Below are 15,944 nucleotides of genomic sequence, written 5' to 3' on the forward strand. Positions count from 1 at the left end.
TTGATATTTGAAAAATTTTTCTTTGGGTTGTTCAGAAGGATGTTTCAAAGAACTGGAATTTTCTTTCAATGATTTAATGGTTAAGACTTTACAAGGTTAAAAGAAAAACAAATAAACAAAAATCCCACCCCAAACTAACGCGAACTGCTGATCCCTACTGTCACTTATTGCTTTTCCATTGACCCTCAAATTGTGTGAATATAACTTGCGCATAAAAATTTACCTAATGGTAAAACGACAATTTCGCCAAAAGTCTCATTGTTTGATTAAAAGTTTTTGCGCTGACAAGAGGTGGTTTTTCGGGCGTAGCGCAAATGGTATATCACGCAAAACTGCAATGGAAAGACCTTTTTTCGCAACTAGAGTCAGGTGAATTTAAAAAAACGGATGTTGACGTACATTACAACAAGAGAAGAAGAAACTTGTTGTGGTATGTGTGGACACACCAGGAAACACGATCATTTTTAAATTTAGTACGAGATAGAGGGGTAATATATAATAATAATGAATATATCTGTAAATCAACACCATATTTACATTCGTGGCCATGTTTATGGAATGACTTCTCATGTCATCTCATGATAATAAACAAATCATGGCATTTGTGATTTAATGGAAAAACCGACATAACACACTTCTGTATTTTGACATTTTGTAAATATCAGTAAAGTTTTGCGCAGACGTCCAGTGGAAAAGCCACTACTGTAACTATCACCATAAAGACCCAAACATCCACCACTGACCAAAACCATCTACTGATCCGAACTGTTTAATACTTGTTCATCCATTAATTCTATCAATTCATGTAAATAACTGCTGTAAAATGCAGTTTGTCATCTTTTCATGGTCATCAGATATGACCCATTTGGACGTTCAGAGAGTCCGTAGTGAAAAACACTGGTAAAAACACCGTCGTCTTCTACAGCATTGATTCACCAGTAAAACCCATGGAGTTGGATCAATGACAGTGGATGGAGACACTTGTTTTTATGTTCAGTTAAGGATAGATTTTACTGAAAAAGTCACTTTTTCCTTCAGTTTTCTCAGTTTTTGATACAATAATCTTCAACTTTAATCTGAGCTTTCATGAAGATCTGCATGATCAGTTAATTAAATAGTGGAAAATTCATTATTTTCACTTGAAAACACAAAATACAGAAGATAATATTATAGTAAATGGTGATAAATCACTTAAAAAAGGTTAAATATAGGGGAAAAGATCATTTGGGAACTGCCGCAAAAGTAACACTAGGTCTTTCTGGGTTAACATTCCAGTCAGAGGAGGGTGGAGGTGCTGGACTGGACTGATGTGGTCCACATTTGTCCCTAGTTGAGAATGTAAAGAGCATCTTCAACACTTTAAGACTTGAATGCAGGAAAAATGGAATGATGTGACACCTCCAATACTTCATCCCTTGGTGTCTTCCATCCCTGAATGTCTTTTAAGTTTGGTGAAAACAAAATGAGAACATTACAAAATGGTAAATGATTTACTGTCCCAACTTTTTTGGAACATATTGCAAGAAGTGAGTGTTTTCTTTGAATACAGACAATTCCATTTAGTGTGGCAGCAGAAATCAATTTTGATGTAATTGTTATTGCAGCCGAGATCGCAACCCCAAGACTAAGTGAATGTGTTCGGGTGTTGACAATGCACACCATGCAGATAGATTTACAGTTGTTTTTTTTTTTTTGTTTTGTTTTTTGTTTTTTTTCCTAAATGTCTTTTTAAGTATTAAATGTTATTTTCAGCATTTTCACCACATTTCATGATCAGCAGATGGAGATTGTTCCGTTTCCATGGGGAGTACACAGAAAATGAGAGACATTTATTTCAACTGGCTACCATCATATCCATATGCAAAGTTGTTTTTTTTAAGAACTGAGTCTTTTTCTCATGCAGATTCATGAGTAAACAGGGAGATGTTAGAATCCAACCGAGATGTCAGACGGACGATACTGGAAAATAAAACTGAACGCAACACTTTTGGTAATTAAGAGCCATTACATATTTAGTCAAATAGACTCATTTGGCAGAATAGCGTATCACAACCAGGCAGATGGCAGTGTAAGATGTCACACATGTTGAATATCTTTGTCACAACTCTTTACTTGTTAGGAAAGGAGAAGTTTCATTTATTCGATTATACAAGACTGTATCCCATGTAATGTAAATGTTTAGTTGCTTTCCCATTGACCCTCAAATTGCGCAAATATAACTTATGCATAAAAATTTACCTCAGGGGTGTCAAACTCATTTTAGTTCAGGGGCCACATTCCCCCTAATATGATCTCATGTGAGCCGGACCAGTAAAATAATAACAGCGAAAAATGTAAATTTATATTATAATAATGTTTACATCTACAAAGTTTACGTAAAAATCTGAATTATATGAACAACTTGAAACGTCTTAAGAATAGCAAGTGCAATTTTAACAATATTTTCCCTCAATTTATCAGTTTATCATTTACACATTTGCCTTACAAATTACATTACAATTACAAATACACAAAACATTTATCAACAGGCAGAATATTGGTAAAATTGCATTTATTTCTCTGAAGATAGTTCAGATTATTCACATTTTTTGTAAAAGTATAGTTTGTTAATGTAAACATTTTCATGTAATTTTACTTTTTTACACTAAGGCAAAGAGAAAATTTGTAGTTGTCATTATTTATAAGTTATTATAATAGTATTTTACTGGTCTGACCCACTTGAGATCATATTGATCTGTGTGTGGAACCTGAATTAAAATGATTTGGACACCAATGATTGTTAATATATTCAGTGTAATTTTTGCATTTCACAAATTCATCCCGCGGGCAGGATTGGACCCTTTGGCGGGCCGGATTTTGCCCCCAGGCCGCATGTTTGACACCTGTGTCTTAAGAAAAACAAGTGCAATTTTAACAATGTTCTGCCTCAGTTTATCATTTACACATGTGCATTACAACTTACATTACAATTACAAATACACAAAACATTTATTAACAGGCAGAATATTGGTAAAATTGCATTTATTTCTCTGAAGACAGTTCAGGTTATTCACATTTTTTTTGTAAAAGGATAGTTTATTAATATAAACATTTTCATGTAATTTTACTTTTTTTTCCCACTAAAACAGAGATAAAATCTGCAGTTTTCATTATTTATAGGTTGTTATGATAATATTTTACTGATTTGACCCAATTGAGAACTAATTGGTCTGCATGTGGAACCTGAATTAAAATGATTTTTACACCATTCATTGTTAATATCTTCAGTGTACTTCATCCTACAGGCCAGACTGGACCCTTTGGCACACTGGATTTGGCCCCCGGGCCACATGTTTGACACCTGTGATTTACCTAATGGAAAAACTACAATTTCACCAAAAGTCTCTTTTTTTTTTTCAAACTTATTATTTATTGGACACATCGACATTCAACATACAGTCATAGGACTTAGATTGTAAAAACTCAAAAGACGACAGACTGAAGTATCACATCAGATAGATTCATACCAACAAATTTACACACAGACAAAATGAAACAAAATGGAACAAGGCAAAACAAAACAGAACAAAACAGAACAACAGTCTCATTTTTCGATTAAAAGTTTTTGCGCTTGGAAGAGGTGGTTTTTCGGGTGTAGCACAAATGGTATATCACACAAAACTGCAATAGAAAGACTTTTTTTCGCAACTAGAGTCAGATGAATTAAAAAAAAATGGATGTTGACATATGTTACAACGAGCGAAGAAGAAGAAGAAACATGTCGCGGTATGTGTGGACACACCAGGAAACCCAATCATTTTTTACTTTAGTACGAGATAGAGGGGTAATATATAATAATAATGAATGTATCTGTAAATCAACACCATATTTACGTTTTTGGCCATGTTTATGGAATTACTTATTGTGTCATCTTGCAATAATAAATAAACAAATCATGGCATTTGTGATTTAATGGAAAAACCAACATTACGCACTTCTGTTTTTTCGACATTTTGTAAATCTCGGTACAGTTTTACGCAGATGCCCAATGGAAAAGCCACTACTGTAACTATCACCATAAAGACCCAAACATCCACCACTGACCAAAACCATCTACTGATCTGAACTGTTTAATACCTGTTCATCTATTTATTCTATCAATCCATGTAAATAATTGCTGTAAAATGCAGTTTGTCATCTTTTCATGGTCATCAGATATGACCCACTTGGACGTTCAAAGGCTCTGTAGTGAAAAACACTGGTAAAAACACCGTCATCTTCTACAGCATTGATTCACCAGTAAAACCCATGGAGTTGGATCAATGACAATAGATGGAGACACTTGTTGTTATGTTCATTTAATGATATATTTTTCTGAAAAAGTCACTTTTTCTTCAGTGTTCTCAGTTTTTGATAAAATAACCTTCAACTTTAATCTGAGCTTTCATGAACATCTGCATGATCAGTAAATTAAATATTGGAAAATTCATTATGTTCATATCGGTAAAGTTTTGCGCAGATGTCCAATGGAAAAGCGACTACTGTTGTCCGTGATAGAATGAAATGTTTCATCACCTCACACGTTTAACCTGATGTATTCTAATATTACTTCTCCAAACTGACCGAAAACATTAGAATATTTCTACAAGCCTGGCCCTCCATTTGTTCAATGGCACCAGCATCAAAAGGCAGCAGATCAAAAAAACAATCCCCTCGCACACCTCATCCTGAGCCCACCGGCGGATGGAGACCCGGGCGACACCGCTGAGCTGCATCTGGGCTATGTGATACTCTCCAGCCTGTGTTCCGTGACCTTTTCTTTGATCTGCGGTTTCATACAGTCAAACGCTATTATAAATAAAGATCACAAACAGGTCATGGCTTTCATCCCTCTAAAGTTCATGGTACAAAAGAGGAGCTTCAGTGGTTGACACATTTGGTTCTTTTTGGTGGATCTATTCCACATTCTCCAGCCACATGGTAATAAAATCGAGGCTTGATGTTGGCGCGGCAGTGACAGAACCGTTCATTTTCAGTCCATATTAGAGAGTCCTGTCATGTTTAATAGATAACATGTGCCGCAGAATGAAAGTCGTAAGAGTATCAAAGTCTTTTTTTTTATACTTTATTTTTATCACCACATTTTATGAAAGGCAAAATAAACAAACCAAAAAATAATAATAAAGACAGACCGCAACAATTAGAGCATCCAGGTTCAAACTCCAGACAAACAAAATACAGACAGGTTCAGAAAAAAATAGGATAAGATTATACAGGTTCAAGGATTTCTTTGATTAACATACACATTCCATTTTTCCCAATGTTTTTTACATTTATCAGCAGTGAGTTTTAATGAGAAGGTCAGTCTTGCATTCACAACATGTGTCCACTCCAGAAGTGTGGATCTTCGCACAACCATTTTCGAGTTATGGCTTTTTTTTTTGCCCCTGCTAATAATATTAACAAAAGATATCGGTCAGATTTCCTCGTCTTGTGTGGTAGGTTACCCAAAGAATTCATGATAAAATGAAATGGTAAGTCCAGTACTATTATATTGTTTATTTCCTTTATCACCAATGACCAGTAGGTAAGGATGGGAATCGATAAGAATTTAACAATTCCGATTCTATTCTGATTTTGCTTACTGATTCGATTCCTTAAAGATTCTCATTGGGTGAGGGAATAAAAGAGTGCAAACAGGTGTTTTTACATTAACTGTCTTTTATATTTCCATCTCTGCACAGAAAATATAACATATACAATATGCACAAATAATAACGCCGAAAGGACACTGGGCCCGGTTTGGGGGTGGGGGTGCTGTGGAAACCCAAAATCTTGAAATGTGATCAGAGGGATGTCATGCATGGGAGCATGCAGCTTTTGTTTTTATTATTATTCTTTAAATCTTTCAACAGGCAGTTTAGTAATCTGTAGGGATGGGAATCGATAAGAATTTAATGATTTCGACTCCATTATCAATTTTGCTTATCGATCCAATTCTCGTATCGATTCTCATTGGGTGAGGGAATAAAAGAGTACAAACGGGTGGGTTTGCATTAACTGTCTTTTATATTTCTATCTCTGCACAGAAAATATAACATATACAGTATGCACAAATAATAATAACAGATGACACCAGGCTTGGTTTGGGGGGGCATCGTACTGTAAAAGGGAAACTAAAGACCCTTTACTAATTCCTCTCTGTCTCCCATTGTTGTGCACCTCATTTCCTTTCCCCTACCTTCAGAAACTTTTATTTGAGGGGGCAGGACATTTGTTGCCTGCACCAGAACCAGCCTGGTGTTCGCTCTGCCGCTAGATTCACAAGCGTCGCTAAGTACCGTATCAAATACGTAACAATACTGGAAATGAATCACATGCTGTGGACAAATGTCTGAGCATATTGCAGGGATTCCACCCTTTTGAAGAAAAGGAAACTTTGCAAGCGTTCCAGTGGATCTGGTGTCCACTTTTTGTGGTCTTTTTTCTGCCTCAACGCCAATGTTGGCTACGTTCTGACCAAAGCAATGCAGCGTGACATCATCACACATGCGCAATGAAGGCAGAATCAGTAAACAGAATCGTTAAAGGTGCAGGAGACTTTCGTGAGCAATTTTAATCAAATCTGTAAAACCTCAGTCATAGCCTCAGTATCACGAATCTGTAAGTCTTTCTGTGATTACTCACCTGAATCTCTTGCATTATGGTGAACAATTTCAAAGTGTCATCCACCATAAACAAACACCATGTGTTTACATTCAGAACCCGGAATCTTTGGAATTTTTTGTCACGACGTGCATTGTGGGAAACGGAGGCTAGCGCTGCTGCTGCAGGGAGGTTCACGCAGCCGCCTGCAGCCGCAGCGGCAGCACGAGCATGAGCCTCCATTTCCCACAAATACTTCTGGGTTCTGAATGTAAACACATGGTGTTTGTTTATGGTGGATGGCACTTCGAAATTGTTCACTGTAATGCAAGTGATTCAGGTGAGTAATCCCAGAAAGACTTACAGATTCGTGATACTGAGGCTATGACTGAGGTTTTGCAGATTTGATGAAAAATTGCTCACGAAAGTCTCCAGCACCTTTAAGCAGGCAGGCAAACGAATCCAAGGAATCAAGCTACTGGGAACCGGTTCTCAAAAAGAACCGGTTCTTGATTCCCATCACTACCAGTAGGGTAAGATCTTAGCACAGTCCCAAAAAATGTGAAAATGGTCCACCTTCACACAGCCAGGAGTATCAGATTCTGAACCCTAAACCAGGTCGTGGTATCTGGGGCTCATTTGACTTGCTTTGGCTGGCTTTCTTGGTCTTAGTAGATATTTAATTGCAGCTAACTGCTTTCTAATCGGCCCTTGATTAGATGGTGGAAGCGAACACCAGCAGAGTCCTGTGATGAGATGAGAAACACTTGGTTTGCATAATTACTGTGGTCAGTAGGCAGTGTCGTTTTACACAGCACTACACACACAAATACTCATAAATAACATTAGCAGGTGGGTTCTACTGGCCCAGTATAACCATCTTCTCTTCCTGTCTCTTCTCAGATCATAAAGGACCAGAAGTTGTTGATTATCGTCGGTGGGATGCTGCTAATCGACTTGTGCATCCTCATTTGCTGGCAGATTGTGGACCCACTTAAAAGGACGGTGGAAGAATACAGCTTAGAGGTCAGTCTGCATTCTGATGCTTTTCCATAACTTGCCTACACTTGCACATAATGAGTACTTTTGTTTACATTGATGCAACATGAGAGAATCCCAGTGATTAAAAAAAAATCCTGCCAGAAATATGTGCGGGCTTGTGGCTGAGGCAAACACAATGTCCGCCTCGGGCTGGAGAATATGCATCTTTGCTGTGTTTGTTATTTTTGGGTCAGGATGTGAGCCATTGCTGCCTCCTGTGCTCTTCCCATGGCCGGACATTTGCCAACTTGGATATGAGACATTGGCACGAAAACGCTGGAAAAGAAGCCACTCTATTTCCTCGCTGGAGATGCGGTGTGGTGTCGATTAGAAATGAACTCTTCTGTGCTGCTATTGGTTAGCACGGATTCAGATTGTGTGTGATTGGTGATGGGTAGAATAAACACAGCTTTGACATCGGTAGTTGATGGAGTGTGAAGTATGTTTTTCTGGGAGACATAACATATTTGCACATTACTGTCAGTGGCATTAAGAGACTGCCAACTGTGAATACGCAGGGCACAACTGCATATTTATTTTCTTAGCGGATTTAGTAGTTTTGGTATAAATTGCAGATTGAGTTTTTTTTTATTTTTTATTTTTTTATCATCCACAGTATAAAATATGATGCAGTACAGCTTTACTCTTCAGTACATCTGTCTCTGGGTGCAGTTTAAAGATGAGTGTGTCCAACTTGCTATTAGAATAGGCCTAAAGACTTTGTGTTAAATGCATAGTCAGGATGATTTAAAGATGCATATATTAAAGGAATGCTGAGTCTAGTCTGTTTTTTTTTTTTATTATTTGTTAATACTGTGAATAGATGCTTCAGTGCCCCACCAGTTACCGAGCGGATGCTGAGCTTATAAATTTAACATCTTAATAAATTGCTTAATTCAAACCAATTTAGGCTTATGTTAGGCCAAGGGCAATTAATAGCGGTGGAGTATGTTTTTCAAGGTGGATACAGAGAGTTAGGATTACAGTAATAAGAGAGTGGGATGGGTGTGTGTGTGTGTGTGTGTGTGATACTGGACTGTTAGTGCTGATGTTTTTGTTCACATTGTATTGTTTTGTCTTTATTATATTTCTTAGGTTTTATGCATTTTCAGTTGACATATTGGAAAAAAAACATGAGTGGAAATGCAGAAAAGTCAGCTTCATTTTTAGCTTATTATTAGCTTACCAGCCGATAGACCGTAAGCTATTGTCGTCATGCGGTGTCTGTTATCGTCTGTCGTCGTGGTCTGTCATTGTCGTCTGTTGTTTGCAGTCGTCTGTCATTAGGCCCGAGCCGAGTAAAGCCGGCGCAGGGCCTATTGAGTCTGCAGTGGGCGCATGGGGACGAAATCGCCAGTGACGCGGTTGCCTTTCGCCACTGTCGCCACTCTCACACATATTCACATTCACGGCACTGAGACCTTTCCGACGATGTATATGACATGTGCACAAATCGCATATTTACACCTGCTCAGAATGAATGGGAGTCAATGGGACACGCCCACTCGGGGTCAGTCACATGTGTGTAAGTGCACGACAGGTGACATCTGACCCCACACACATGTGGGGGACCTCGAGAACTTTCAAAAAAGGGCAAATACGTGGTTGCCATAGAAACAGCTATATTGTTCTTGCTCAGATTATTATTATTTTTATTTTTATTTTTTTTTTGTCTTATTTTTCTTTCTCCTGCGCTTTGAGCTCAATTTTGACCCTCTGAACATTTACGAAAACTCACCAAATTTCACCTAAAATTCAGAAGTGTGAGAAATTGAATTTACGTATAGGTTTCGTAGATGTCGGTAAAGAAACGTTGCGGCAGCGCCCCCTTGAAAAGTGGAAATGCATTGCGCCAATGGGAGCGCGTCCAACATAAAGTTTGTCGTAGAGCCACGAAAATCGGTAGACAGATTCATCATGAGGAGACAAACAAAAAATATTATTATGGCCATGACCCTAAACCAACCCTTAGTCGGCCATATTGGTTTGAAATTTCCAAAATGCTGAGTCAGCGTTTTTGCTGAAGTTGTATTTTAACTATCTCCAACTAAGCCGTTTGGCCGAATGAGCTCAAAATCGGTGTACAGTATCTAGAGAAGTGGGGCATCAAAAGTTAGCCGAATTTTTTGAATCGGCATCACCGTTTTTTTGTGACAAGGTTGCAAACTTTGCGAAGTTTTTTCGAAAATTTACCATCATAAAAATTGCTTCAGCTCAGACATACGAACAGCGATTTGGCTGAAATTTGACTCAGACATCCATCTCCCAGGCCTACACCCATTTATTAAAAGAAATTTAAATTTCGCACTATAGCGCCCCCTACAAATGTACATTTACAAAAATGACATCAGTTTGGACATACGAACACCGATTTGGCTCAAATTTGACTCAGACATCTGTCTCAAAGGCCTACACCTATTTATCAAAAGAAACTGAAATTTTGCAATACAGCGCCTCCTACAAAAATTTTTAATATTTTTTATTAAAATTGCTTCAGTTCGGACATACGAACACCAATTTGGCTCAAATTTGACTCAGACGTCTATATCCCAGGCCTACACCCATTTATCAGAAAAATTTTAAATTCGGCGCCATAGCGCCCCCTACAATGTTACCTTTACGAAAATTACTTCACGTTAGACATGCGAACACCAATTTGGCTCAAATTTGAATCAGTTGTCAATCTCCCAGGCCTACACCCATTTATCAAAACAAATTTCCACTTCGCTCAGTAGCGCCCCCTACAAATTTACCTTCACGAAAATTGCATCAGTTCAGACATACGAACACCGATTTGGCTCAAATTTGACTCAGTGGTACATCTCACAGACCTACACCCATTCAATGGAACAAATTGAATTTTTGCTCATAGCGCCCCCTACAGATTTATTTATACAAAATTTTGTTCAGTTCGGACATACGAACACTGATTTGTCTCAAATCAATTGTCAATGTCCCAGGCCTAAACCCATTCATTAGAAGACACAAAATTTGGGGCTACAGCGCCACCTGCTGAACGATGAGCATACTTCCACTGGACGTGCCCTTGGTGAGGGCCTTTAGATGCCGCTTGCGGCTTTAATTGTCTGTTGTCGTCGTCTGTAGTCATCTGTCATCGTCGTCTGTCGCCGTCTGTAGTCGTCCATTGTCGTCCGTCGTCGTCCGTCATTGTCTGTCGTCCGTTACAAAACTTTCAATCGTCTTCTTCTCCAAAACTACTATTCTGATTGACTTCAAACTTGGTATACAGCTTCTTTATGATGATGTCAGCAAAAGTTATTGAAATTATTTGGATCCGGATCTGATTCTGGATTTGGTGCGACTTTGAAATTTTTTCCCATTATAAGAGATAGGAAGTGGATTGATCCAATAAATCAGTAAGTATCAATGATATCAAGTTGGAATTTGAATTTTTTACAGATCTGATTGGAATATGACCAAAACATGGTAGCCATATGCTGATTCGCTTGGCACCATTAAACTGGATTCGAATTTGTTGTTTTGAGTTGTCCAAATTCTTACATGTCTGCGTGTTACAGAAGCACATGTTTGATTGTTTACAAAAAACATCATTCAGGTAAAGAAATCCGGTCATGTGATTGTCAACAACCAATTGCCGACTGTACTTCCTTCGGGCATGTGCAGTGTGATCCTTCGCACATATTATTTGTTTAGAAATAACCTCGTTCACGTGATCAGAAGAGGATTCCTGGTGACGTCATCGCTCAATCGTCATCGCTGTTTCTGTAATATAATAAATACACATAACTGGGTGATAATAAATGGCATCTGGATACATTTCCCAAAGCTTTTCATTTGGCCGGTAAGCTACAGGGCCATTGGTCCTATTTTTTTTTTTTATCAGAATATGTCTGTCATTTCGTCAAAGCAGCTCTGACAGAATATTATTGAACCATGATCACGACAAACTAGCTCTTGATTCACATAACGGTGAACAGAAACACACATACTCTTCATTAAAATCTGCTATTGGATGGAAACGCGACTTATGTCAAGGAGTGATAACCTCCTGAAAAATGTGTTTTAGATTCCTATATGTTATTCATATTTTGTGGTGACAAACAAATAGCAGTAATGGTTCCCCGTCGACATGAACAACTGACATGGAAGTGCACCCACTTCAGCTGCGATTAAATCATCTGTCTTTGAAGACCTTAGATCACTGGTACTGCTAGGTGAAGATTTGCCTTAATGAGTCTTCCAACATCTCTAGACTTTTTTATGTAGGGTACGAGACTGTTAACAATCTCCCAAGAGAGACGTCTTTGGATGGCTCCTCATTGACCGTTGTGCTAAACAGAGGTCATCCATAGGTCACTGTGGTGGAAGACACAGCCCAATGGTGGATCTTTATGGGCATCTCTTTTGATCATATTGAATTTTTTTTTTTATGTTGTTTGCTTTCTTGGCGCCAAGGATCTGCGGGGGATGGAAGGGTGGCTGACACTTTGTTGCACCCAGTTTTGACTTTTCATGTCTTCAATTAAGTGAAATCACTGTGAAGTGATAAACAGAGCTTATCTTAGAGCAGTGGGAGCAGGTCCGACGTTTTTTCTCTCTTGGTCCTTGATGAAGAGATTCCTTTGGGATATCTCTGAGGATGGAGTGTGGAGATGTATGATATCTGGCCAGACGTATTTACATTTTTCTGCTCCTTTTGGCATACTCTAAAGATATATTTAGCACGTTTGTACAACTCAAGACAAAGCCTTATTTCCTTTGTGATGATAGCCACTCATATATTTAAGCCTGCCTAAAGGGTGTAGCAAAGCCTTGCTTAACATATTCATTTGTGAATGTTGTCAGTGTGTGCAGTCAGGTCCTCGTGGAGTATTCTCCGACTCTAAGCCCCCGTTCAGGGGAGTGTTGTGAATATATTAACCAGTCAGTGTAGGAGACTGCATCCCTCCTGGGGTTGTGGATCTGCATGCCTGGGCTGATGCACAGGCTTCACATGCCGGCCCCGCCAGGTTTCCAGTACCAGCAGCAGTAGACCCTCCTGGGGCCCAGCTGGGGGAGAGGCAACCTGGAGCTCCTCTGTGTCCAGGGCCTACAGGCCTGTCAGGAGGGACCACAAAGCTGGAGGCAATCCAAATAAGCAGAGAGATTAAAGAAAGGAAAATAAACACTGTGATCATGGCAATAAATATATGTATCTGACACAGGAAGATATTGCACTGAAGGCAGAGTCAGATGAGAGCTAGATCAGGGCCAGGGTTATTCAACTAAAATCACAGTGACCAGTCAGCATTCTTCTCCAAGCTCAGGTCTTAACAGTGTTGTTCATCACCACAACTGTGGGAAATTTTGGAAAATATTTCAATTTACAGTGTGATTTGCATCTGCTTGCTTTATTATCAAAGAAAATGCACAGATTATTCATTATCTTAAATTTTTCATGTTTACCTTGATTCTGCATTTGCTGATTGTCACTGAATCTAAAATACACAGTGAGCCCTTAAAATGCAGTTTTATTCAGTCCATTGAATAAGGTCATGATGTGTTTGTGATTACAATTTCAGTACAGTCTTATGAAAGACAAAAAACCTCATCCATACTTCTAAGATGGACTAACGTTATCAATGTGTGGAGTCCTGTGTGGTAGGATCACAAGTATTATAGGCCTTCAAACTCATTGGTTGGTTTCTTTTTCAAACTAGACTTGGTAAAGCATCATTTTTATGACCTACAGCTACATGCCCCAAATCCGTTTTTATGTCTGACTCTCAATAGTGTTGAGAACAGATGAATTGGTAAGGAGATGTGGGAATGATGGTCTCCAGTTGGGCTAACTGGGATCGGTGAAAGAAGAAGGACCATTAGTTACCCAGCTTCCTGAAAGGTTTGACATCATGCTAGGTTACCTGCTCTCATGCATTTTCTTTCCTTTTTGTGTTTTTTATCTTTCCCTCATTCCCCATCTTTGTCAGAACCCCCCCCCCCCTTCCTGTGTATTTCCCTACCACACACTGGAGGATTGGGAGTAACGCTAACCTTGGGTTCGCAGAGTGGTATCTACCTGCAGTACCCTGGGGTACGCTCTATGATAACATGGTGTTATTGAACCATCACAATGCCTGCAAGTCCAACGTATTAGTTGTTTGAAGCATAGCACGGGAGGGTTTTCTTACAGACCCAAAACTAACAAGGGTATTCACACTAGTAGTTTATGAGATTTATAGCTGGTTTCATGGGTTAAAATACACATGAGTTAATGCATTTAAGTCAATTGTTTGCATTACCAGGGGTGTACCCTCTGCTCTGAATCCAGCAAGCTAAGCGTAATGAGACACCATTAGCAAAACTAGGGCATCCCCTTTGCATCCTTTATTAGCATTAGCTAGAAGATAAAACTGTGAAGAGGCTGACAATAGATCCTCACGGAAGGCTTCATAAAAAAGCACTGATTTAATATCCTGTCAAATAAAAGTAAAGAAGGGCCAGAGATCATGTAAGGAGTTAAGTCTTTGAGTCTCTAAAATGAGAGCAGTGTGACCCCTTAGTCCTACTTCATGGCTACACTTGAAGTCTGCGGTTTTAATTACACTATTCTGATGATATGCCTTCAACAGCGATGTCTCATGACCTTGGCGTTGTCCCTGACCTCTAATATCAAGTACAGCTTCTGATCTGTTCTCCAGCATGTACTGTGCATAAAACACAACACTGAAGCCAAAATCAATATAAATGTTGATAAGATTAAAGACAACTTGGCCAGAAAGGAATGTATGATTCTTCACTCTTCTCTGACTCCTAAATCCTAATTGCAAAGGGAATTCTTGTACATATGAGTGTCTTTTTTACTCCCAGAGAGTTCACTAGAAGCAGGAATGACTCTGGCTACCCCAGAAACATCCTGGGAGTGCAGATGGAGACGTCGAGCTGCAGTCAGCAATTAGATCCATTTTGTGTCTCATTAATAATTGAACATTTGTTAATGGCGTGGATGTTTCTGGATCAGCGTAGATTGGTGGTTACCATCAGATTAAACAGTACTGACACATGTCGCAGTGTGCACATATAGGATGCGTGTGCCAACTGTTCATTGTTACTTACTTTACTATATGGGATATCTGTTTCCTAATACGTATGACCTTGTTTGTTTTGTTTTAGCCTATATACATTCATATGGATTGTATGAGCCCACTCATGCATGGATATGCCTGCACGTCGACATACACATTAATGCCCTCTTTTGTGATCCTGGGCATTGTCTCTTGCATAATGAAGGACAAAGTGTCGAGAAAGGATGATTAGCATTCTGGTGAATTCTGCCGCAGACCCCCTCTACTCCAGCCTCTTCTCTTGTCTCCTTTTCCTTCCCCTCCCTTCTCTGTCGTTTTCCCCCAGCTTGGAAGCTGCTGCAAAAGCATCGGCAGGCGGCTGCAAAAGAATATTGCAGTGTGGCATCACCATGGCAACGGCCATGGTTTCTGACATCCATAACACAGAGAGCGGCACTGTTGATCCATGAGACAAAAATAGCAGGGTTAGGGTACCCACCTCAGTGTGGTGATTTAAAAACTCAATTGGTGAACTTAAAGAGTGTATTTACAAGTATGTACATATTCCCATGCAGAACTTCAGTTACTCGAACAGCGGTTTTCCCTTTGCTTCATATTTGTGACGCACAACCTCTGCCACCCCCACCTGTATGCAGTAGAGGTGAAGAGAAATGGAAGAGCAGGAAGAGACAGACTCTTATCCCAGTGCTCTGATAGCACACTCATCTGTTCCCAATATCACATTTGCAAAATTTAATGTGGAAATGTTCTGCTTTATGAGATGATGGTGAAATGATAATGATTAGTTCAATGTGCTCCCTCATTATCTGCAGAGACACAAGGTCCACACTGTCAGGCTGTGCTCAAGTCAATTCTGTAGGTCAGAGCTCAGACGTGAAACTAGAGTGAACCACAAACTAAAGGCATTCTGAACTTCTTGATTGGACCTGACCTATGAGGTAAATGCAGGAGATAAATGTTAGGAAGCGCTTGGATCACATTGCCATTTTTCTTGCTCATGGGCCATGAAGTACCCTCTGTTCTTATATTTATATGCCCTAACACAATAATAGAAACAGTTGTAGACATCAGGTATCCTGGTGGCAAAAGATGAGAATGCTTTTTTGCATCTGTTGTACTTTTGCTCTCTTTCATAATACAGCGGTCCCTCGTTTATCGCGGGGGTTACGTTCTAAAAATAACACGCAATAGGCAAAAACTGCGAAGTAGCCAGCTTTATTTTTTACAGTTATT

The 15,944-nt window shown here is 39.2% G+C and overlaps 1 protein-coding gene across 1 annotated transcript in view; it reads left to right on the top strand.

The window, feature by feature from the left end:
- gabbr2 (gamma-aminobutyric acid (GABA) B receptor, 2) overlaps positions 1 to 15,944 on the top strand; it is a 526,760-nt gene that overhangs the window by 334,040 nt on the left and 176,776 nt on the right. Inside the window, 1 exon segment of the mRNA XM_030147570.1 lies at positions 7,528 to 7,650. Coding sequence (XP_030003430.1) covers positions 7,528 to 7,650 — 123 coding nt within the window.

The sequence above is a fragment of the Sphaeramia orbicularis genome, chromosome 11 (genome assembly GCF_902148855.1).
Source record: "Sphaeramia orbicularis chromosome 11, fSphaOr1.1, whole genome shotgun sequence".
Classification (NCBI taxonomy): domain Eukaryota; kingdom Metazoa; phylum Chordata; class Actinopteri; order Kurtiformes; family Apogonidae; genus Sphaeramia; species Sphaeramia orbicularis.